Source organism: Euleptes europaea, chromosome 1, assembly GCF_029931775.1.
Source record: "Euleptes europaea isolate rEulEur1 chromosome 1, rEulEur1.hap1, whole genome shotgun sequence".
In the NCBI taxonomy this organism is placed as follows: Eukaryota; Metazoa; Chordata; class Lepidosauria; order Squamata; family Sphaerodactylidae; genus Euleptes; species Euleptes europaea.
This window is the reverse complement of record NC_079312.1, coordinates 144,193,274-144,218,878: the sequence shown is the minus strand read 5'-3', so window position 1 is coordinate 144,218,878 and position 25,605 is coordinate 144,193,274. Positions and strand designations below refer to the sequence as shown.

At 41.8% G+C, this 25,605-nt stretch overlaps 1 protein-coding gene across 1 annotated transcript in view; it reads right to left on the bottom strand.

Moving 5' to 3' along the window:
- Positions 1–25,143, bottom strand: part of PITPNC1 (phosphatidylinositol transfer protein cytoplasmic 1) — a 121,972-nt gene extending 96,829 nt beyond the window's left edge. The window contains exons 1-2 of the mRNA XM_056861326.1: positions 25,023–25,143; positions 11,707–11,855 (exon numbers count right to left, since the gene is read on the bottom strand). Coding sequence (XP_056717304.1) covers positions 11,707–11,855; positions 25,023–25,070 — 197 coding nt within the window. The 5' untranslated portion in view covers positions 25,071–25,143. The remainder of the gene's footprint in view (positions 1–11,706; positions 11,856–25,022) is intronic.
- Between the last annotated feature and the right edge of the window lie 462 nt (positions 25,144–25,605).

Below are 25,605 nucleotides of genomic sequence, written 5' to 3'. Positions count from 1 at the left end.
GGCTGCTCACAAGGCAAATCTGCTTTGCTTAGAGTTATAAGATCTCCTTGTAGAGGGTTTGTGGTAACCTGGGAGGACTTCTGCTATGTCATCAGGCCAAGTATTTAGGGATTGACTAGCCAGGCTATCAGGTGCAGTCTCCCCACATCGTGGTGGTACACCTGCCCTATGTAGAGAAAGTCTGTGTGGCAAGGGAGGTGCATGAACTGCCTCCTTGCCACCATCCACAGAATAGGGAATCACAGCCTGGAGGGCCAATAAGGAGTGATGAGAATCGCTGATGCTCCTTCCCCTTTCAATTTTCCTACTACATGATTGAGGAGGGGAAAAGGAGTGAACGCATATATCTTCTGGCCTTGCCAGTTCAGTTGAAAAGTGTCCTCCAGGGAGCACCTGTCCCTCCCTGCCCTGGAGCAAAACAGCTGGCACTTCATGTTTTGTGCTGAGGCAAAGAGGTCCATTTGCGGCCATCCCCAAGCATGGAACACCGGATGGATGCATTCCTCTTTGAGAGACCATTCATGCTCAAGGGAGTGTTCCTTGCTCGGGGCATCTGCCCCTATGTTTGTACTCCCGGATGTATGGATGGCTGTAATGGAGTCACTGTGTTTGATTGCCCATTCCCATATAGCAGTTGCTTCTTGGCATAAGGCCCTGGACCCTGTACCACCCTGCTTGTTTAGGTAGTACTTTGCCAAGGTGTTGTTGGTGGCCACCAGGATCCTCCTTCCCAATATGAGCCTGCAAAAGAGGCAAAGGCATATTTGATGGCATGGAGTTCCAATAAATTAATACGCAGTGCTGATTCATGGGCAGACCAAAAGTCATTGACTACTTCCCCTGCACAGTGAGTACCCAAACCCATGAGGGATGCATCAGAAAATAACTGGACATTGTGTGACTGGACTCCAAAAGTGACCCCTTCTCACAGGTTAGTCTCAATACCCCACCATGCCAAGGAGCGTACCACTGCTCAAGGGATGGAAAGCTTTTTGAACTGGGATCCACGTTCATTTTAAATTTGAAGTGGGAACATATTGAAAAAGCCTTTTAAAAATTTGACTGAGAGACACGGTCCTTCAGTGTTACTCCTCTGAAGATGCCTGCCACAGCTGCTGGTGAAACTTCAGGAAAGAAAATACCAAGACCACGGTCACACAGCCCGGATAACCTACAAGAACTGATGAACTCTGACTGTGAAAGCCTTCGACAATACCTTTCAAAAATTGTTTAGAAAATCTGTGAGAGAACACTCATCCCCCATCGAATGGGAGATGGTAGGTCAAAATTGCTATTAAATGAACCTTGGTGGATGAATGTGATAAACCCTTCGATTTCAAAGAAAACAGATACTCTAAAATAATAAGAAATGGGCATCTAGAAGGTGACATTCCCCTAGACAAGACCCAAGTAGAAAAATGCTTCCATTTGTTCATGAAAGAACATCATGTAGATACTTTGTGTGATTGGACTAAGACTTCTTGAACCTGAGTGGAGAATTGTAATTGGGCATTATTCTCCATTCCGTGAGTTGCAGGTGCAACACACTGTGTTGAAATAGAGAGCCGCACCTCAACAGATTGGGTGCAGTGGGCAAATTAATATAATTCCCTAGGTCTAACCTGAAAAGTCACGAAAGCCAGAATTGGAAGCAATTAGAATGGTCTGGGAACCGTCCTTGATAAGTTTCAATACCACTTTGGTTAACAAAGGGCAAGGAGGGAAAATGTAGAAGAGTGTCCCAGACCATACAAACTGGTAGGTGTCTCCAATCAAATAAGGGTCATTGCCAATCATGGAACAGAATAAGGGTCATTGCCAATCCTGGATGCATTGGTATTTTCCTGGGTAGCAAACAAATCCACTGCTGGGTACCCCAGATATCAAAAATGGGTTGGATGTATTCATCTCAGAGACACCACTTGTGGTTTGAAATATAGACTCTGCTCAGTGTAGCAGCTTGTGAGTTGTGAACTCTGGCTATTTATATGGCCCTGAGTGAAGCTTCATGGCCTAAAGCCCAATGCCAGGCTTCCATGGCTTCTGAATTGAGGTGTCTTGATCCTGTGTTGCCCTGATTATGTAAAATATAGCAGCTACATTTTGGTTTGAATGAGGATGTTCTTGCCTTGCAGGATATCTGACAGGGAGCTAACAGCATATTTTACTGCTCTCAATTCAAGAATGTTAATATGCAACCTCTTCTCCCCTGGTAACCAAACACCCTGTACAGACAATCCCTCACAATAAGCTCCCCATCCACTCAGGAAGTAAGGACCACATCATATTGCCTAAGGCCAAATGGAGTTCCCACAAAGATGGTAGTGTCATTGGATCACCATAAAAGTAATATTATCAACCTTCTCTCTGTGTTAAGTGCCGTCAAGTCACTTCCGACTCATGGAAACCCCATGAATCAATGTCCTCCAAAACGTTCTATTGTTAACAGCCTTGCTCAAGTCTTACAAACTGATGGCTGTGGTTTCCTTTATAGAGTCATAGAATCATAGAGTTGGAAGGGACCACCAGGGTCATCTAGTCCAACCCCCTGCACAATGCAGGAAATTCCGAACTACCTTCTCCCTCACTCCCCCAGTGACCCCTACTCTATGCCCAGAAGATGGCCAAGATGCTCTCCCTCTCATAATCTGCTTAAGGTAATAGAATTAGCATTGCTGACAGATGGCCATCTAGTCTCTTCTTTAAAACCTCCAGGGAAGGAGTGCTTACCACCTTCTGAGGAAGCCTGTTCCATTGAGGAACCGCTCTGTTAGAAAATTCTTCCTAATGTCTAGATGGACACTCTTTTGATTTAATTTCAACCTGTTGGTTCTGGCCTGACCTTCTGGGGCAACAGAAAAGAACTTGGCACCATCCTCTATATGACAGTCCTTCAAGTCAATCCATCTCAGGTTGGGTCTTCCTCTTTTCCTGCTGCCCTCAACTTTTCCTAGCATTATTGTCTTTTCCAGTGACTCGTCTTCTCATCATGCATCCAAAATTCGATAGCCTCAATTTAGTCATTTTAGCTTCTAGGGACAGTTCAGGCTTGATTTGATTTAGATATCCATTTATTTGTCTTTCTGGTGGTCCACAATATCCGTAAAACTCTCCTCCAACACCATATTTCAAATAAATCTACTTTCTTCTTGTCAGTTGTTTTCATTGTCCAACTTTCACACCCATACTTAGTAATAGGGAATATTAATAGGCATGAATTAACTTGATCTTGGTTACCAGTGATACATCCTTGCACTTCAGAATCTTTTCTAGCTCCTTCATGGCTGCCCTTCCCAGTCTCAATCTCCTTCTGATTTCTTGATTGTAGTCTCCCTTTTGGTTGATGATGGAGTCAAGGAATAGAAAGTCTTGAACAATGTCAGTTTCCTCATTGTCAACCTTAAAGTTGAGTAATCCCCCAGTAGCCATCACTTTTGTTGTTTTGATGTTCAGCTGTAGTACGACTTTAGCACTTTCTGCTTGAATTTTCACCAGTAGCTGTTTCAAGTCTTCACTATTTTTCTGCTGGTTTTTGTTTTTTTCTCTTGCAATTCTTTAATCATTGCAGGTTCAGGGGCTGGGCCTGTGGTAATAATGTCTCTCTCAAAATCAGTGTTCCTCACTATAAAATATGTTCATTCTTTCTTTAAAAAATGTTCAACCTGGCGTTTGTATTGCTCAGCTTACCTATTGGGGATTTGGTATGTATTTTTCATATGTCTTTATGCGAGCACTAATATGCAATGGTTGGGAAGGAAGGCAGCATGGTATAGCTTCATCTTCTCAGATCTCAAAAGCTAAACAGGGTCAGTACTGAGCTGGGAGACCACCAAAGAAGACTGTGCAGAGGAAGGAAATGGCAAACCACCTCTGCTTCTCGCTTGCCTTGAAAGTCCATTGCTGGGGTCGCCAGAAGTCGGCTGTGACTTGACAGCAGTTTACACGCAAAATATGCAGTGATTAGAGTAGGGAACTTCAGGCTGCTATCTTTTTTGTCACAAAAATTACTGGAAATATGGGAGTAATCACCCATATTAAGAGGCCCTCTACTTCGGAGTGAGAACCTACTGATGACCTTGACCTAATCATCTCTTGGCACAACCTACTTGATCTGTCCACAAATTAGGTGTTTAAAAAAAAAAAAAAACAAGTGACTTCCGAGTCGGGCAACCCCCCCCCCCCGTTGTAAGCGCGAAGCCGCGCTCCTGCCGCTCGCTGCTACGGGGAGCAAAATCAGCCCCGGGAAGAGCTCGCAAGCGGCACCCCTCGGGGCAAGAGGGGATGCAGTCCTGGGTGCCGGTGGCGGATCTGCCATGGGAGCGATAACCGCCGAGAAATCGGCGGCGGTCGCTCTGGCGGATTCCACCGAAGAGACGGCGCCATCTTAAAGAAGAGGGCAGGAGAGAGCGAGGTGGGACCTGACTTTTTGTTTCTTGGATTATCAATAAAGTTTTTCCTTTTGATTTTTAAAAAATCACTAACTTGGGGTGTGTGGCAGTTTTTTGTTTTGGGAAGGACAATTCTGAATTATCTATAATTCAGTTACGCTCTGTTTCTGTGATTTTTGGCTTTTTGCCAATTGAGTGAAGCACTCAAAAAAAAAAGTTTCTTTTAAAACCAAAGAGCACTGAAGCAAGAGAAAGGAATTGGAGAATAATCAAGTGACATAGCATAGAAATTTTTTAGTGGTCATAATGATTGTCTTCTCCAAAGTGGTTTGCTTCATCTGAATGAAATGAAATAAAAGGAACTTTCTGCCCCCCCCCTATTTTCCCTTGGATTATAATGGACTTGTAACCTCAGTCTCCAGTCGTTTTTGGCTCACCAATGGGTGAGAAAGAGAAACACATTAAGGACATTTTAAAAGATACAAAGTTGGTGGTACAGCCTCCTGTTAGACGGTCCTCTGTGACTCAAATAACTCAAACAACTAAACAGACAACTTCTCCAATAGCAACAACATCTATTGCTGCTAAGATGCCTTTAAAAACTAAACATGAAGTGACTTTGACTTCTGTTTTTGAACTGCTAACTAAGACCCATCAGGATGTCACAGAAATGAAACGAGCTATCTCAGAACACAGCTACTATAGCTCAGAATTCAGCTGCAATAGCTGCCTTGCAGGACACAATCTCATCCTTGGCTGTCAGGCAAGATAGGGTAGAAACCAAGCTAAAAAAAAATTCACAGGAAACTAAAGAAACTAAGAAGAAGGTGGATACCCTGGAGATGTCAATAACATCTGTAGCTGACAGACAAGAGACCCAAAATGACCAGATGGCAATGATGGAGCTCAAGATAAAAGAATCTTCCCTATGTATTAGTGGATTGCGAGAGAAAATTGAGGATCGGGACCTGCGTGGATATCTGATGGTTCTCTTGGCAGATTTTTTACAATAATCTGAAGAGGTGATTGCAGGGATGATTGTGACAGCCTACAGAATAAATTCAGCATATGCAACCAGGAATAAAGTACCGAGGGACTGCCTGCTTCAACTGTTTTCTAGAAGTCACAGAGACTTAATACTTAACACTCACTACAAAACACCATTGAAAGTTGGAGATGAGTCATTGAGGCTGATGAAAGAAATACCTGCAAGATTGCTGAGGAAGAGGAAGGATTTTATGGAGATTGCCCAGCGTTTAAGACTCAGTGGAATCCAATACAGATGGGAATACCCGCAGGGTGTCTCATTCATCTTTAAGGCGAAAAGGTTCAAGTTCACGGAAGTGGATAAGGCAGACCATTTTTTAAGAAGATATGATGCAGAACTGGTTAAACCTCTCAAGTCAGCTAAACAAGTTCCAACTAGAGAATCCACAGAAGAAGAAAAGGCATCTGAAGCTTCTGGTGGTAGAGATTTGCCAGTAGCTTCATCAGAGGACTCTCCAAATGAGGATACCGAAGACTGAAGATTGAATAGATATGGGGGGCAGGGGGGGTTGCAGTAGTAGGAGTCAAGTATGTATTTACCGTGGAAATATATGGGATTTAACTGAAGATTTGATATGTTACAGGTTTTATCTTGGAATGTTAATGGATTGAACTCTCCCAACAAAAGGAGGAAAATATTTCACCATTTACGAAAATTTAATGCTAATATTATTTGCTTACAGGAAACGCATATACTCCCAAAGGATGTTTTCAGGTTGGAACATGCAAGGTTGGGCACTCTATTTACGGCTTGTAACGAGAGTAAAAAAACCAATGGAATAGCTATGTATATACCTGCTTTATTACAACCAAAAGTTATTTATCAAGATACAGAGGGAAGAGTCTTGTTGTTGGAGGTAACAATTGGTTTACAAAAGGTATTGCTTGTGGGAATATATGCACCTAATATAAATCAAATGGTATTTTATGAGAATTTAGCACTATTATTAGCTGAATATGCTATTGAAAAAATGATATGGATGGGGGATTTTAATGGAGTTAAGGTACCTAAGGTAGATAGATCTGGGAAAAAGAAAAAAGCAAGTAATGAAGGAAAGTTACCAGGGATTTTTGATGCTCTTACAGATCAGTGGGATATGTTTGATGTCTGGAGGTTGACACATGGCAATATGAAGCAATATACTTTTTTTTCACAGAGACATCTCACATATTCCAGGATAGATATGATATGGATATCAAAGGGTCTGGTACAGAATTTAGAAAACTCTGAGATTTTACCTAGGGTGTTGTCAGACCACAACGCGATATCAGCTAAAATTGAAATGGGAAATAGAGGTTACAAACCCTGGAGAATTAATGACTTTCTTTTAAAAAATAAAAAAATTGTAGACAAATTGAAAACTGAAATAACGAATTATTTTAGAGAAAATATGGATAAAGGTACCAGTGAAGATATAGTTTGGGACGCTGGTAAAGCAGTAATTAGGGGGCTTTTAATCCAACAAAACACAAGATATTATAGGGAAAGGGAGAATAAGAAAAAATGCATATTAGATGAAATAAAGCAGGCGGAGAGATATCTATGTAGATTGCAAGATAGAGGGGCTAAACAAGAACAACAAAATAAGATTAGAAATTGCCAACACCAATATGAATTTTTAATTGCTGAAGAAATTGAACAAAAAGTTATGTATACTAAACAAAGATTTTTTGAACATGCTAATAAACCAGGTAAAATGTTAGCTTGGCAAATTAAACAGAAAGATAAAAAAATACCAATAATTCAAATTAGAAGGGAGGGCAAGATAACAAGAACTAAAGAGGAGATAGTAGATACATTTGTGAAATTTTATACAGATCTATATAAAAAAAAGTTAGTTTCAGAGGTAGAAATGGAAGCTTATCTTGCCAAATGGGATTGCCGAAAAATAACACAAGAAAATAAAGAATTTTTAGATTCTCCAATAACCAAGGATGAATTGGAGCAGGCTATAAAAAAAGTAAAATGAATAAATCTCCTGGACCAGATGGTTTTACAGCATACTATTATAAAACATTTAGAGAGCAATTAATCCCCTATCTTTTGGAAGTTATGAATTTAGGGATGACAAAAGATATTATCCCTCAAACCTGGAAGCAAGCAAATATAGCCCTAATACCAAAGGTGAATTCTGATATATTGGAAGTTAAAAATTATAGTCCGATTTCATTGTTAAATATTGACTACAAATTATTTGTAGCTATTTTAGCTACTAGATTAAAAGGAGTACTGAATCAATTAATACATGATGATCAAGCTGGATTTTTACCAGGAAGATTGATTAGTCAAAATGTTAGGGTGGTAATAGATCTTTTAGAATATGCGGAACAAGATACAACACCAATAGCTTTTATATTTTTGGATGCTGAAAAAGCTTTCGATAATGTTAATTGGCAGTTTATGATTAAGGTATTAGAATATATGGCTTTTGGTGGTAGTTTTAAAACTGCCATAAAAAGTATATATACACATCAAACAGCTAATTTGATTGTGAATGGGTCTTTATCACCAAAGATTGAAATTCAAAGGGGAACGAGACAGGGCTGTCCTCTTTCCCCTTTACTTTTTATTTTAGTATTAGAGGTTTTATTGAACAACCTTAGAAAATCTAATGATGTAGTAGGGGTAAGAATAGGGAGAAATCATTATAAACTTAAAGCTTATGCGGATGATTTAGTATGTTTTTTGATTGACCCGTTTGAACAGTTTGACAGATGGAATAAAATTTTGGAGGTTTATGGAAAGCTTTCAGGCTTTAAAATTAATAAGGCAAAAACAAAAATTTTGGTTAAAAATATGACTCTTTCACAGCAACAAACATTAATCAAAAAGTCGGGACTCAATATTGAACATAAAGTTAAATATTTAGGTATATGGTTATCGAATAATAATCTTAATCTATTCCAGGACAATTATGTGAAACAATGGCAACAAATAAAAAAAGATTTGATAAGTTGGGAAAAAGTTCCTTTATCATTTTGGGGAAGAATATCAGTAATTAAAATGATGGTACTGCCCAAAATGCTTTTTTTGTTTCAAAATTTACCAATAGTGACAGGGGTACAGATATTTGAAGATTGGAAAAAAGATGTTTTGAGATTTCTCTGGGGTAAAGAAAGACATAGGATTGCATATAATAATTTAATAGAATTAAGGGAGACGGGAGGATTGGGACTACCGGATTTAAAAATGTATTACCAAGCGGCATGTCTCACCTGGATTAAAGATTGGATTCTCTTGGAGAACCCAAAGTTATTAGAATTAGAAGGATATAAATTGCGATTTGGGTGGCATGCTTATTTATGGTATGAGAAGCAGAAAGTGAATAAGGAATTTAACTCTCATATTATCAGGAAAAACTTATTACAAATATGGAATAAATATAAAGACGCTTTAGAAAGTAAAACTCCCGGCTGGATAAATCCTATAGAAGCTTTTATGCGAAGAGGTGCACATCTAAATTTGGACTGTGATATTTATAGAGAATTGATAGATTATAGAGATGGGATATGGATATTGAAAACACGTGAAGAACTTCAATTAAAAGACTGGTTTATGTATTATAAATTAAATGATGTTTTTATCAAAGATAATAGGTTGGGATTTAACCATACTAAGTCCAATTTTGAGACATTATTATTAAAAGGTAATAAAGGATTGATTGGTAGGATTTATAAAGTACTTATAGAATTGAACTTAGAACAAGAAAGGATTAAACCGGTCATGTTGAAATGGATGAGAGATCTAGGATATAATATTGATTTGGAAATTTGGGAAAAGCTTTGGGAAATGAATTTAGGTTTACTATTTCGAATGAAATAAGAGAAAATTTATACAAAATGTTTTATAGATGGTATATAACTCCGGTTCTATTAAGTAAAATGAAAAAAGATGATAAAGTGTTTTGCTGGAAATGTGGTACTGATATAGGAATGTTTATGCATAGTTGGTGGTATTGCAAAAAAATTAGGAGATTTTGGCAATCAGTTATGAATGAAACTAATAATTTGATTAAAGTAAAAATTAAGCGAGATCCCGCTTTTTGTTTATTGGGTATTCCAAATAGAGAATTGGATAAAGGTGATAGAGTCATATGCCAATATAGTTTTGCAGCAGCTAGAATTACAATTGCAAAAAAATGGAAGCAAACGAATAAACCTTCAATTAGAGAATGGAGAGAAAAATTATGGATGTATATGCGGATGGCCAAAATTACAGTATCTTTACATGGTAAAGACATGGAGGAATTTAAAATTATGTGGTCAAAGGCCGCTGCATATTGGGATAAATTGGCAAAAACGGATTTTAAAAATATAGTTAACGAATTATAGTACATTGTGATTTTAATTAATGTATAATAATGTGATTTTTTTTATTAGTCACTACACCCCATCAGAAGTCCATGGGTGATGGGCACTGTGGTGGGTGGTGGGTTTTCGAAGTAGAGCTTAATATATATCTTTATATGTATAACAATGTAATAACAGAAATGTATGCTCTATATATGTATGTATTATTTTTTTCTCTTTCTTTTATTATTATTATCTTTTATTATTATGTATACTTTTCCCCCCTCTTTTTTCTTTTTTGGATTTATTATAAAAATCAATAAAAAATTATAAAAAAAAAACAAGTAAAGCAACACAGTAAATACTGAAATGTATCAGGCTGCCAACCACTTCTGAATGCTCTGTGAAAATTGTGTGAGGAGAGAGAGCAGAGAGGTGGCTGAAGATGAACAACTGTCAGCTCTGGGCTCACCAGAAAAATCCCACAAAACGACTTCTAGGCAGGCCTTCCATAGAAAGGTGGTTTATTGGAAAATATACAACGAGTTTACAGAAACCGACTTGGAAATTGGCAAGGATACTAATGGGGGGAGAACTGAGGGTACAGGAGATATAAGGGCAAAAGTGAACATTCTGGACGACTACTGGTTGCTACGGCAACCCACACTGGTTCCCAGGGAATAGTAAGACAAAACAAAACTAGAAACAAAACTAGAACTGAACAACAGGTCGACCTTGAGACACCACCTGGTTTGGCCGCTAGGCACCAGCCTGACAACAACCTTGGGTTGCATGTCTCCCTCAGTCAACCTACAGGTGTGCCTCTTTGGTCGCTTATGCATGGGAGTTTTACCTGAGGTTCGTTGCTCACTGGACCCACACTTTCTTCTTGAGAAGTTATGCACCAGCAGTCTCCAAGCTCAAAACAAGAAACTTTTGAGTTCCCGCCCCTTGAAATGCCACTTTGTAAATGGCTGTAGTGCCTAAAAGGCCCACCCCCTGCAGAAACCTGTGCCAGGTCAAAAAGCACTTTAAAAAACAAAAACAAAAGGGAGCTCCCTAAAAGGAATGGGGGGGGGGAGAGAAACCCAACCCTTGTTTCTAAATGCCTTTCTTCTGCTCAGAAAGAACTCCCAGGAAGCTGGAAGCATTTGAATCCCTGCCTCTTGACACGCTTTGTAATTGGCTGTAGTTCTTTCTGTGAGAGAAATGTCACTCCCTCAAGCTTCCGTGTCCTGCACTTTGCCTTATGCATGGGAATTTCAAGCTGGCTGAGCTCAGGGGAGATGGAGCTCAGGGGAGATGGAAGTTTGAAAATCGGGTTAATAGAGGGATGAGAAATCCTGGGATTTGTAAGGGCTGGTAGTGAGATCGTCTCTAATGGAGGGAAAACTCACACATAACTCCAAGGAACAACTCCAAGACAGACCAGGGGCGAACATGAGTGAAAGTATCCATGCATAAATGACCTTTGTCTTCTGTTCTGGTTGTATACTGGTAACCCTCCTGCCTCAAATATTACAAAGATTCCATAAGTCTGCAGTGCTCATGCAGCTGAAGGAAACTATACACGGGTAGTGCTGCTGCTCTTGTAAGTTCTCATCTCTTGGGAAGTGGGGAGCACATACAATACAACTAAACTAGTATGGGAAGTGCTTTAAGTTGTGATGACTCCTTCCACACAAGCAGACTGCTGAATTTAATTAATGATACGTTGTCAAACTTAAGGCATTTCAGAAAACTTTGCCTTAAGTGAAACACAATAAAATATTGTGATTTTTAGTCCCGGTACTCTGAATCTCTGCCACGCTGTTTCCAAATGGAACATGCTATCAATGAAAGTGAAATTTTATTTAAGTGACAGTGGTCTTCTGTTCCCCCTTTTCTTGAAAATGCCAAACTGTGGAGGAATATGTTTACTTACAAAATATTAAAACTCATCTACACAGAAGGATTACAGGAGGATAACCAAAGAACTTGCCTGTTCAGATAAACTCGTTTTTCTGTCAGCTGACCATTTCCATAATTTGGATCTTCATAAGGCTCATTCTGCACCACTTCTACACCTTCTCCACGATCACTTTGCTCATGGCTATGTTTACTGATCATGTACAGCTGTCCAATTCTGTACTACAAAGCAAAAGGAGAGGTGAAAGGATCAATCTTTTTTTTTAAAAAAACCATCAGAACACATAAATCGAGTGCTTTTTATTTATTTTTAAAAGTGCCAATACTCATACAGAAGGTTGCACCAATTTCCACCAATTCTCCCCTCAGGATTTGGGAGAGCCCTTCCAAAGGTGCCAATACTTAGTACCAATGAGTACCACCACAAATAAGTTTGAAAAGATGTTGATAATAAAAAAATAATAGCATTTATTTATAAAACCTTCTTGAGAGGGAAGGTGGCATGGTATAGCCCAATCTCATCAGATCTTGAATGTTAAACAGGGACAGTACTTGGAAGGGAGACCACCAAGGAAGACTACAGAGGAAGGCAATGGCAAACCACCTCTGCTTCTCACTTGCCTTGAAAGCTTCCTGCTGGGGTTGCTCTGTCAGCTGCACCTGATGGCTCTTTATACACACACACATAAAACCTTCTTATAATAAACATTTAGAAATTATTACACTACACAGAGTGGCCCCAACAACACAGCCACCTGGAGGACATAACATCTGGCTTGGTATATTGGTAAATGATGTAGCAATAATGCCTGTGATGTGTCCCTGGTCCCAGGGCACTCTGCTGGGGAAGCAGCTTGGCCTCAGAACGTGTTGGTCTCCTTGGTTGGAGAGCATTCACCCTCAGGATACAGGGCCTTGCCAAACGTTCGTGCCCTCCCCATGCTTCCTCCTCGGCCTGCTTTTCCTTCCACTTTTTATCCCTCCTCCACCTGATTGTCCTCCACCTGATTGTCAATTTCTCAAACACCTGTCCAGCCCCAATTCCTAATGCTGGGCAGAAGCAGCAGCATCCTTCCCTTTGCTGCCTAGCCCTCCCCTTCTCCTTCCCCACCAGCCAGGTTTCCGCAGGTCCCGCTTCTCTGGTGGGGAGGCAGCCTCCGGTGAGCAGCTAGCCCCCTCTTCAGGCTTCTCACCTCTCTCCACTTCTCGACCTCCCCTGCGACCCAATGCTATATATAGTGGTTGCAGTCTGTGGGGAGCTCTGTGCAATGTGCAGGCGTGATGGGCGGGTTGGGGGGGAGCAGGAGAAGCATTGGAAGAGGTGTGGAATGGGATGTGTAGATGCTATTCCCACCTGTTCTGATGCCGCTTGCTGTTCTGGCAGGGGTGTGAATATACAGCCATAGCCACCGTGTGAACCAGTTCACAGTTTAATTTATTCCATTTTTATGTACAAATAAAGTTGGCACAGAAATATCTACTAATTATGAGCAGGGAAGCTTACTATAAATGATTTGCCCAGAACTACAGCAATTGATCCTATCACAAAAAAAAGACAAATGGGTTTAGTGTTTTTTCCTTGTTTTACTTCTATTGGCTTTAGCATTTCCAAAACTCTATTTTTAAACAGTTATAACTAAGCCCTCAACTAGGATGCCAGTGTCCTTTTCAGCCTCATTGCCCAAAGAGAAAGAAATTAGGAGGGGTGTATTTTGTATAAATAGAAAAGTAAAGTATGCATGCGAAGTCATTAGGCAAATAAGCAGGTATTTAGTATTCTAATACATTCTGGTGGCTTTGCAAGGTCCATAGATGGCTGCAAAAGAAGAAATAGAACTCCCAGGGATGAAATATTATTGAAAATATTCCTGTTTGGGGGGAATATTTACTTATGCTCAGTAATTCATAGTGATTTTTAAAAATTAATTTGGCCAGTTTATTTCCTTTGTGCATTGCCTGCAAGTAATGTGCATTTCTATAACCATTTTTATTCAGAGTTTGAAGACAGATCCAAATAACTTTCAACTCAATACAAAATGTCCTTTTTCTCTGGCTGATGAGCTCTGACTAAAAGAAACTTCTTCTGAGATATTAATTACCATTCCCCTAATTACCATCTCAGATAGAAAATTTTTATCCTAGCGGACAACTCATTGCTGGCTGTACCTATGAGTTTAAGAAGTCAAAGCTCTAATAATTTGATTTTTCTCAACATTAATTCTGCTATATATCAAATATAAATTAATGTCACGTTAAAATTTATCTGTCACAGTATATTTTACAGGCTGCAGAGTATAATAGGAAACAGTTCTATGAGGTGAGTGTGTGTAAAGAGCAACAGACAACATGGTTGACTGTCCAAGTACATCAATTATACTTGAGGCAAGTAGCACCTTAGAGACCAACAAGAGTTTCAGGGTATACGCTTTCGAGAGTCAAAGCGCCCTTCTAGGGACTCGAATCTAACTGTTCTACTGCAAACCAACACAGCTACCCTCTGAAACTGTCCAAGTACATGCATATTTACTCCACAAGCAGGGCTGTTCCTCTCACCAAGCCTCCCAAGCACCTACTTGGGTTGATGTAAGAAGGGGATACTGAAATGTGGCCAAACTCTTGAGAGATGAAAGAATCTCATAAGACTCCAGAGAGATCTGTTGGGTTTGTGTGGTTTGCTACCCAGTATTGAAAGAGAAAGATTAAATGGATGAGGAACACATACTCCAATTCTTGTTACAGCAAGTGACAAAAGTGAAGCAGAGAAAATGGAGAGGGTGTGTTCTTTGGAGTTGGTAAAATATCTTGAAATGGTTTTGATTACCAGCATGGCCTCCTGGAAAACATAAACCACTTTCTTTCATTGACATTTGAGCCTGCATACATGTAAACAGAAAATATACCGAAGAAGGACACACCCCAGAAAAGCTGGGCACACAGTACACACGCAAAGCCTGCTGCTATTCCTTATCTGGCTGCACAACAAATTTTTATTATAAATGGAAATCATTTTAATTACGCTGCTCTCAAAATATAGTTTGAGGGATTGATTATATTCTCTGTGTATATAGCCTGGATATTATAAATAATTACATAACTCTTGATTATATAGTAGAAAAATATAATCTATTAACACATTTAAAGTAATTACTGAGCTCATCTAGAAACAGTTCCAAGTTTTTATGTTTACATCGTGATGTTTACATCTAACTGAGGAAACCTTTTCTTTTCTTTAATATTTTTTTATTTTCTTTTTTAACAGTACAATACACAATAACACTCCAAAAAACACAACACTATGCATACATACATACTTCAAAACTACATACTGCATTACTTGGACAAGACAAATATCTGTTAATATTTGAATCGATGTTAAAATCAACCTAATTTCAATTATTATATAAATGTTTTTCATGTATTATATATTGTAAAAGATGTTATAATTGGAGATAGGGGACTGCAAAGCCTATACACTTTATATATGTGATGGAGAAAAATTAATAAGTAGAGAAACTATGATAACATTGTACTATATTAGAATTTTTTTCTACTATAAATCCTAAACTTTTCTTACCTATTGACCAAGCATCCTTTTACTAAATATAGTAGGTATTACTGAAATTGTGCTAAAATAACTTGAACTACCGTATATACTCGCGTATAAGCTGAGTTTTTCAGCCCCAAAAAAGGGCTGAAAAAAGCCAACTCAGCTTATACGCGGGTCAATACGGTAGGTGAGGGGAGGGGGGAGGGGGGAGGGGGAAGGAGGGAAACTTACCACTGCCGCCATCCTTCGCCGCCGGCCCGCTCGCCTTCCCGCGGCCTGGGAGCGGCCAGCGGGGCCTGCCTGGGAGCAGGCAGGCCTCGCCGCCCCCCCGCCCCCCCTCCGGCCCGCGCCCCTTCCCGCGGCCAGCAGGGCCTGCCTGCTCCCAGGCAGGCCTCGCTGCCGCCCCCGCCGGCCCGCTCGCCTTCCCGCGGCCTGGGAGCGGCCAGCGGGGCCTGCCTGGGAGCAGGCAGGCCTCGCCGCCGCCCCCGCCGCCCCCCCCCCACCGCCGGCCCGCTCGCCTTCCCGCGGCCTGGGAGCGGCCAGCAGGGCCTGCCTGCTCCCAGGCAGGCCTCGCTGCCGCCCCCGCCGCCCCCCCCGGCGGCCCGCTTGCCTGGGAGCGGCCTGGGAGCGGCCAGCGGGGCCTGCCTGCTCCCAGGCAGTCCTCGACGCCCCCCCGCCGCCCCCCCGCCACTGGCCTGGGAGCGGCCAGCGGGGCCTGCCTGGGAGGCTGCCGGGCCCGTGCCGCTTTCCGCCGCCCGGAGCGGCCTGGGGGCGGCCTCCTGCGGCTGCAGGAAAGCCGCCCCCACCGGGCCCGCGCCTCTTTTCGCCGCCAGGAGCCGGTCAGGTAAGCCTGCGGGGGGGGGGAGGAGTTATAAGCCGACCCTCGGCTTATACGCGGGTGCCTAATTTTTCCCCATTTTTGGGGAGAAATTAGGCACCTCGGCTTATACGCGGGTCGGCTTATACACGGGTATATACGGTACCTATATATCAGAACTCTATATAGTTTTTGCTAACAGCCTGACTGCCAGTTAGTAATTATATCTTCTACAGCATCCACTTTTAAATTTTATTCCACTTTGCAATAAATACAACTTCCAATCCCTCAGAAAGTCTTCTCTGGGTCTTTTATTCACAATATTTGTCAGCTTCACCACCATTGCATATTCTGCTCGTTTATCTAGCCAGCTTTGTATTGATGGAATACTGTCTTGCTTCCAGTTGGCAGCAATAACCACTCTTGCTGCTGTGATCATATATCTGAACAACTCTGACATATTTTTCTCAATATCTGATGGTAAAATCCCTAATAACATTATCTTGAAGTCCAACAAAAAAAAACCTTTTTAATATCTTTTGCATCTCCTAATGTATCTCTGTGCAGAATTTTTTTAACATTTTTGCAAGACCACCAACAATGAAAAAAGGTGCTGTCGACCTCTTTACCTTTCCAACATAGTCCATCTGAATTTTTACTTATTTTACAAATATCTTTAGGTGTAAGGTACCATCTGTAAAACAGTTTATGCCAGTTTTCTCTGAGGCTCTGGCTAGAAGTGAATTTGATCTATTTGGACCAAATATGTTCCCAGTCTTTTAGGTCATTTTCTTGACCCATATTTTGCATCCATTGTATCATGCATGGCTTGACTTGTTTCATTTCCGTGTCAAATTTCACTAAAAGTTTATATATTCTTCCCAGAAGATGATCTTTTTCTGATTGAAGAAACCTTTTCCATTATACAGAACATTCAGGGCCATGGCTCAGCTGCAGAACTCAAACTCAGCATACTGCAAGTCCTAGGTTCAATCCCTGGTATCTCCAGTCAAATTAACTTAGGTAGCAGACACTGGCAAAGACATTTTTCTGCCTGACACCAGGGAGAACTTCTGCGAGTCAGTGTAGACAATGCTAAGGTGGATGGACCAATTGTCTTAGCTGGCATAAAGCAGCTTGATATGTTAATATTTAAGGTATTCTTTGCCGAAAGCAAAAGATAAAAATATATAGTATTAACATCCCAAGGATAATGACTAATGTTTCCTTAAGATTTAAATCATCAGACAACAAGGGAAAAAAGAGACTATACCAACCTATATATAGACTATACCCTTACAAAAATCTCAAACTGGACAGGACAACAGAAGCAAACCAAGGCCCATTGCAAAACCCCAGTACTGCCCACTGTTGAATTAAGAGGAATTACCTCAATTGGCCCAAATAAGGCATGGAAATAATTTTTTTTTAATGAAAAAGGAAACAAGGGAGAGGGAGAGGCACATATTTATGTATCCCCCCACACACACCATTCTGTGTAGTCCTTGCTATAGAAGTTACGAAACAAAAGCAGAAAATCAAATTACAGTACCATGAGAGATTTAGTTATTTCTGACAAAAAGTTGCTAAGATATAAGATACATAAAAATACTGGATGCAATAATAGTCACAGAGCAGTAACATAACACAATCATCCTGAAAACAATTACTCAGTGAGGTATCACTTCTGCTGGACCAGAGTCTACAGCGTTATTGCACTTCTTGCCTTTCTTCATCTCATGGACTAAATAAAATGCCATGTGAAACAGAGTTATACCCTTCTAAATCCATGGAAGGCTTAGAAGAGTGTTACTGCTTTGGATAGTACTGGAAATGTCATCCTTTTTAATTACTACCTCAGTCCAAGCAATCTTTTGCCATTTGCATGGACGGCTGCAAGTTGTTAGCACTGAGCTTTAACCCATTGTACACCATGCTATCAGTATTCTAAGAAACAAATAAGTGGAAGGGGAAGCCCAGCACTATTTTAATATTTCTGCTTGGGATCTCCCAGGAACTGGTCTCAAAGATACCCCTGGGCACAAAGTTTTGTTTAAGCTCTGAAGCAGCAAAATTTGGGCTCCATGATCCTTAAATTTCCCTTGATTTTTTTCAAAATGGGAACTCAACTTGGAAGACAATTGATTTTAAAAATTTTAACTCTGACTAAGGGGGTTACTGTAGAAGATTCTTGTATGTATTTTGCGTGTCAGCTGGGCAGGCCCTTGGCACAAAGGCATTGCGTACAACAGTTTTCCACACCCTCGCCATTTTAATATTGGTTCCACAGAACCCTGATTCTTGCCATATTGAAATATTGGTCACAATAAATTCTAGGTCTATGGAAAGCTCCCGGTCAAAGTCCACTTTCTGTACTGGTCACCTTCTCACCTCAGTGTAGCAACTTTAAAGGGATTAGCTTCTGATAATCCACTCATCCTATGTAACAGACAGCCAGTGTTTGCTCTAAGGATGCTGACTTTAAGATGGAATGTTTCATTGTCTTTCTTTCCTTTTGATCTCATTAATCATTAATCTTGGTATGCCTTGTTTTAGTTCCATTGTGTAATCACTGACTGACCTTTGCTATCCATTGTAATATTTCTTAAGAAAACCTTGGATGCTCAGAGAAGGAGAGAGCAATTCTCCAAGGAGAAAAGATACAGAATTGTCTGTCTTTCCTTCAGGTTACTGCACTTTGTATTCCCAGCGATGTATTAAGAGTCTGAAAATGTTATAAAAAAACATCGCTTTAAAAGGGTTTTTGGATACCACAGCTAATAAATGGTTGGATGACGTCTTCACAGCTAAAGTTTTCAACTTAATACATCGCTGGGAATACAAGTGCAGTAACCCGATGAAAAACATCACTGCATTCAGACCAATGTTAACAACAAACTATGGTTTGTCATTAAGAAATCCTTCCGTTTATGAGCTCCACCTCCCCTCAAGTGAGGTGTGGGAACTGAAGGCTTAGTACTCTCATGAAAGCAAATCAGACAAAACAGGGAGTGGGGAGTACATGAACCTGAGGACGTCCTAGTCTCATTCCTGTAGCAATAAACCACAACTTCATTATGTCTAAAGGCAAAGTCTATACACATTCTATCTGCTGTTTCAGCTAAGAGCAAGATGCAAGCCAGTCCCATACAAAGCTTTCAGGACTGGCACCCTCCAATCCCCCTAGAACCTTGGAAGCACAGCTTGTTCTATGCAAGCAGATCTAAAGGCCACCAACTTTCCCCTGGAGTTCTCATTTCCTCTTTTTGGCAACTCTCTGTTTGGTAGTTAAATCCATAATGCTATTGAGTACCATTTGAGAAGTTTGGAATGTAGGGGATTGCACCAGGGAGGCAGGAAAGATGCGTTCTGCAATCAAAACTCTGTTTGGTGCTCTTTGGATCCAACATTTTGACTCTGTTTCCCAAAGGATACAGCTGTGCTGTCAGCTCTGACTTCTCATCATCCGAGGCAGTTTTCATTTGCCACCAATTGTTCCCAAGCTCACTTTGAGGCAAGTAAATTGGAGCCATCCTGCAGGGTGGGAGATGCCATACTGTTGTCTAGCTTGTTTTCAAGTAGTGTTGTACAGCTTTAGGAAATCTTAAGGAAAATCAAGCTTACCAGCTGCTACCTCACATCCTCAGAAGCCACATCTTGACATCTGGATGGCAGCTGGCTTGAGCTCATTAAGGTGGATTCCATAAATGGGCTTGAGAAGAAGGTGCTCACTTCGGTAGTAATTTCACTGCTTCCCCTTGAAAACTATTCTGTGCTTAATATTATTTCTCACAGGACTCCAGTGGCACAATTTGAATAAGGATGGTGCAGAGAGATGGGCAGCAAGCATGGAATGAAGGAAATATTGGGTTTCCTTGGAGAGAGGGGAAATGTGTTAAGCAACACAACACCTCTTTTCCTCCTTCCATGCTTCATGAACTTGTGGTACAGCTAAGAACAGTCAAATCCTAAGAGCAAATATATGCTCAGATGTTTCAGTAAATGATATAACAATAAATACTAAACTATGCCATGAGGATCATTTGTATTGCAAACAGACATTAATTGCTGCTTTTATACAGCTAGACAGTCAAAACACCCACTGACAACTCTGGCTGTATTTACAAGGATGCAGCCTCAGCTTGGTGCAGAGCCGGTGTGGTGTAGTGGTTAGGAGTTGTGGACTCTGGAGAACCGGGTTTGAGTCTCCACTCATCCACATGAGTGGTGGACACTAATCTGGTGAACCCGGTTGGTTTCCCCACTGCTACACATGAAGCCTGCTGGGTGACCCTGGGCTAGTCACAGTTCTCTCTGAACTATCTCAGCCCCACCTACTTCACAAGGTGTCTGTTGTGGGGAGAGGAAAGGAAGGAGACTGTAAGCCAGTTTGATTCTCCTTAAAAAGGTGGAGAAAGTCAGCATATAAAAACCAACTCTTCTTCTTCTTTGCAAATCTTAATATCTTTGGTATTACTGTGCAATCCTGAAGGGGGGGTGAAGCACCTCAGGAAGTGGCATGATCTGTACGGTAGCAGAAGTGCCACTTGTGCCATCCAAACTACCAGGGACGCCAGCAGCAGGGTACTTATGCTGGTGCTGCAGTGGCACAACAAAACAATGCAGGGGCGGTGGAGCAACTCTCATGATAGCGCAAGTTTGTTGCAGGGGCCCACGCCGACACCAAAAGGGGCATTCCAGAGGGTGGGGTCACCACTAGTTGGATTTCTGAGGGCTTTCGGCATGTGAACACCCACCTTCTCCAGCATAGTTACGCCAGATGAAATCATGACACAGCCCATAGAGCCCCATAATAGGCATTTCCTCAAACGCCCTCCCTTGGCACAGCCATGCCCCCAGGCCCGTGGCAGCTGTGGAAGCCGGCCAAGTGGCTGGCCAATGGGACCAGCCTGGAAGGGGGCCAAGCCCCCACAGCAATACCCAATAGCAGAGCCTTACCCCCTTCATAAGCACCAGTCTCCCTGCACACACCTTCTGGCAGGTAAGGTGCACGTGGCTTGAGATGCTGTCTGTCAGCTCCCTGCTATGGGGACTTAGAGCAAGTGGGGCACCTCCCATGGTGGTGGCACTAGCACAGGGAGAACACTTTGCACAACAGGGCTGGCACTTTGCACAAAAACCCTCCCAGGAGAGCAAAGGCCAAACGCCGAGCCCTCCCACTCAAGTTCTATTTCAGGTACAACAGATGGACAGGCAGGATCTGATGGGGCGCCCATGCCATGACAGTTAAGCTGGGCAATGTACTCCCAAACCACCATATTAGCTCCCCTTCCCCTCTCCCGGGGTTGGCAGCCCTCACAAACCAGGCAGCTCTTGTGCTCATCAGTGCCAGGCAGTGGCAAGAGCTCTGGAGCCCACATGTTGCCTTTGCCCCTTGTCCCCGCCAATGAGGGGGTGTGATGCTCTGGGGAGAGGGCAGAAGAGGGGGGATGAGATGGATGTGCAACTGCTTCCCATCCCCTGCAGTAAGGGGCCTCTCCAGATGGTCGTGGAGGGAGGGTGTTGGGGTCAACAACAGCACCCCAACACTGACAGGTCTATGCATCCCCAAAGACAACTCACAACTTTTATGTTTCAGTCCCCCCGAGGATGACAAGCTGGACCTGTTAACGAGCGCCGGCGTTTGCAGCAGCACCATGCAGGAGTCAGGGGGGAGAGAGACTTTGCATTGGCAAAGGCAGAGGGGGAGGGGCCAGTGGCATCAGTGCCATAAACCCCACCCCTGCAGACTCCCAACTGGACTGGTGGAACATCCTAGGATGCCTGTGGTGTCCATCTGTGGACATGCATACTATTTTTTCTCAACAGACTGCTGTGGGAGGCCATCCAGCAGGTGAAGCTCTGCATGCAACTGACGTCCTTTCGCTCCACCCACGGGCTCACCTGCTAACTCAGCCTCCATTCATAATGGATCTGGCCCTGTCAGATGGCTTCTCCTGTTGAAGATCAGCCTTCGTTGAAACTTGCTGCAGGAGTGAGTAGTATCTGAGCTCCGAGCTGGCCCAGAGGTGGATACAGAGGCTCAATGCTCCCATGCCCAATCCTCCCCCGATAACGTTTTCTCAGCTTTGACAACCATGTGTGTGCATCTGTGTCTGGGCCGATGGGGGGCAGGTGGGTGGATTGGTTAGGAACGGGACTCTCAAAATCTGCCTCCAACATAAGGCGCTGCAGGTAGTCTGCTATTATAGATTTTTTTCCTCCAGGGAGAGAATAATATGATAAACCTCAGGCTATACACACAAAGATCCCAAGACTTGTGGGGTATTCCGCTCAGGTTTCACTTTCATTTTTACTGCTTGCCCCTCCCTCCTCACACTTAGCTCCTTGTGCAGATCTGTTCCACTCCAAACTATCTTCTATTCATTGAGCTTCTTGAAATGTAGCACTTAAGAGGTGGCGGTTGAATCTGCATACATAGATTTGCAAAGGAACAATGGGATTAAGGTATTTCTTTCAACTCTGTATGTTTATTTTATAATATTTTTGCCGAGAAGAAGAGGCATGTTATCTCTGCAGACATAAATTCAACAGTTTTGAGAACAGCAAACCAAGCATCTGTGATATCTTCTTGATAGAAAAATTGCCCAAAATAATTTTACAGAAACCCCTGGAAGAGCATGACATTGTGAATGGATTAATGTGAATGAATTAATGGCATTCATTTGCCAAAAACACTGAATGAATATGCAACCTCATGCTACATAATTAGAAACTAATTGTTATTTCATGATAACCTTTGGACTATAATGTACCTTAAATAGAAAACTATCTTTAGATAGATTTTTTCTAAAAAATATTTTATTATTGTAAACCAATTTAAATTTAAAAATCCAATTTAAATTTTAGAAGATCACTTACTTGAAGACAAGTGCCCAAAACTTTCCAGAAGCAAGACTTTTAATTACTGGACAGAACACAGAAAGAAAATTATGATGGAATTTATAATTTTCATAGCCACAATCTCTTTCAGCTTATTAATAACACTTCTCATCAAAACGCTGATGATGCATTCAGCAAGGGGGTTGGACTAGATGGCCTGTATGGCTCCTTCCAAAGCTATGATTCTAAGATAAATCTATGGTAAAAGTTACAATTTTTACCCCAGTTCATTCTTTTACACAGAAAACCATGTAATAGTCATTTTCTCTCAGCTAAATTCAATTTACAAGGTGGTTGTGGGATTTGCAAGGCTCTTTTCAGCACCAGAGCTTTGATTTGGTGGGGGGGGGGGAGTGTAGAAAAGGAGTGAGACTCATGCATGTGTACAACATCCAGTACCTGCAGCAAAGACCAAATGATTCATAAATATCTTTCAGATGGACTGAAGTGGGGTTATCCAACAATTATGCACAGATGCAAGAGTTTGCATCAGATAACTAAAATCTTGAATTTCTAGTTTACCATTGTCCACAAATGTGTTGAAGTGTGCTATTATCAGCGTATTTTGCTAATTTGGTTCCAACAGGACAAAGCCACAACAGCCTAGAAATGTTTTTCAATATAAGAACTCAATGACATATGTAATTTTTTAAAACTAAAAAGATAGTTGCAGTACATAATCCAGTAACAGTTTTCTAATCAATATTCTGTGGATTTTGCATAAAGAACAGAAAGACACAAGGAAGAACAAAGGTTTATCAAAAATGTATCCAAAGCTCCCCTTGTGGACTATAGACATGTTAAAATGTATTTTGTACATTGCCAAAAGATAAAGCAAAAACGAAACTTTTATAAGAGTTGCCTTAATTGCCATTAAAGAAGTATCTTGTATCATCCTGAGGTTCATATTCAAAATTTTAAGGCATTGTCACTTGCTAGAAGGGATTCTGGGAGATACTATATATGCAACAGTTTAACTCCCCCCCAATAAAATAATAAAAAGGTATCAAATCACTGTTAATATAATACCTAACCCTGTTGCATTCAACAAGTAAAAACATGACCAAACTATGACCAGTATATTCATTTCCACGTTTTCTCCCTCTTCAATATACTTACTTTTTATCTTTTTTTTTCTTAGATATGTAATGTATACAGGTATGTACTTAATTACACACATTTAACAAAATTTCTTATTATTAGAATGGAAAAATTAAAAATTTTATTGGAGGAAAAAGTGAGCCTATTTGGGAACGCTATCACAAAAACTTTAAAAAATCAACCATCTAAACTTGGACTATGAAAGGAGCTGATTAAAAAAAAAACAAGTTGAGATTAGCGGAGCATGTTTTTATCTGTTGAAGCTTTGGCTGTTACCGCACTAGGTATTCCCAGCGATGTATCAAGAGTTTGGAAATGTTATAAAAAACATCGCTTTAAAAGGGTTTTTGGATACTATGGCTAAAAAAAGGTTGGAAGACGTCTTCACAGCCAAAGTGCGAACAGGATTTTTTATAACAGTGTCAAACTCTTAATACATCGCTGGGAATACCAGCCTTTCTTTGGCCGGGCAAAAAAATCGTTTCAACCGAAATCAGTCCCCTCAGAAGTATGTCTGGGTACATTAGATGTTTGCATATGTGTCTTTACCAAAGCTGAGTAGCCAATCGAGACTTTTGATGACACAGTAAATCGGTGTATTCACTTTTTTCTTGGACCACAAGTGAAATATGATTCCCTTAATTGAACAAAGTGTGTGTGTGTGTGTAAAGTGCCTTCAAGTCGCAGCCGACTTATGGCGACCCCTTCTGGGGTTTTCATGGCAAGAGACTAACAGAGGTGGTTTGCCAGTGCCTTCTTCTGCACAGCAACCCTGGTCTTCCTTGGTGGTCTCCCCTCCAAATACTAACCAGGGCTGACCCTGCTTAGCTTCTGAGATCTGACGAGATCAGGCTCGCCTGGGCCATCCAGGTCAGGGCAATTGAACAAAGTAGGTTTTTAAAAGAAGAAGAAGAAGATGATTTGTATGAATCATAGGAACCTCATTAAACAAACCGGCCATTGACTCCCTCCCCTCGAGTCACATTCAGGAGGGAAGCGGTGAAAGAAAGCCCTCGCTTACCTCTTCAACTGTCAAAGGCATACAGATCCGGTACTCCTTCATGAGCATATTCCTACACACGCAATGCCGAGCCGCCACTGAAGAGAAACGCGAGGGCTTCCTGCGCCCCGGATGTGGCAAAACCGAAATAAAACCCCAACCGCCTTCTACAGCAGCCCCCCCCGCCCCCCCCCGCAGAAGGTGGGCTTGGTGACGTCGGCAGGAACCGCCACCCCTGCCGCCCGCGAGGGAGCGGACCCACCGGCACGGAAAGCAACGCCGCGCCTTCGAGCTGCCCGTTTCCCTCGTCTTCTAACGGGGGTCACGTGACGGCTTCTTCTCTCTCTCTCTCTCCCCCCCCCCTTCCGCACAAAGGAGTCTCAAGCGCCAACCGCGAGCGCGATGAATGGAAAGACAGCCGTGGCTCGGGAGATGGAAACAAATAAACCTCGCGGCCTGTTTTGTTGTCGTCGTTGCGGTTCTAGCAAGACATTCCTGGAGGGCCAGACCCAAAAGAAAAAAAGGGCAGAACGGGGCTGCAGCAGCCCCGCAATGTGACCGCCACCCGCAGCGGCCGCCAAGCAGGGATGCGGACTCCCGAAGC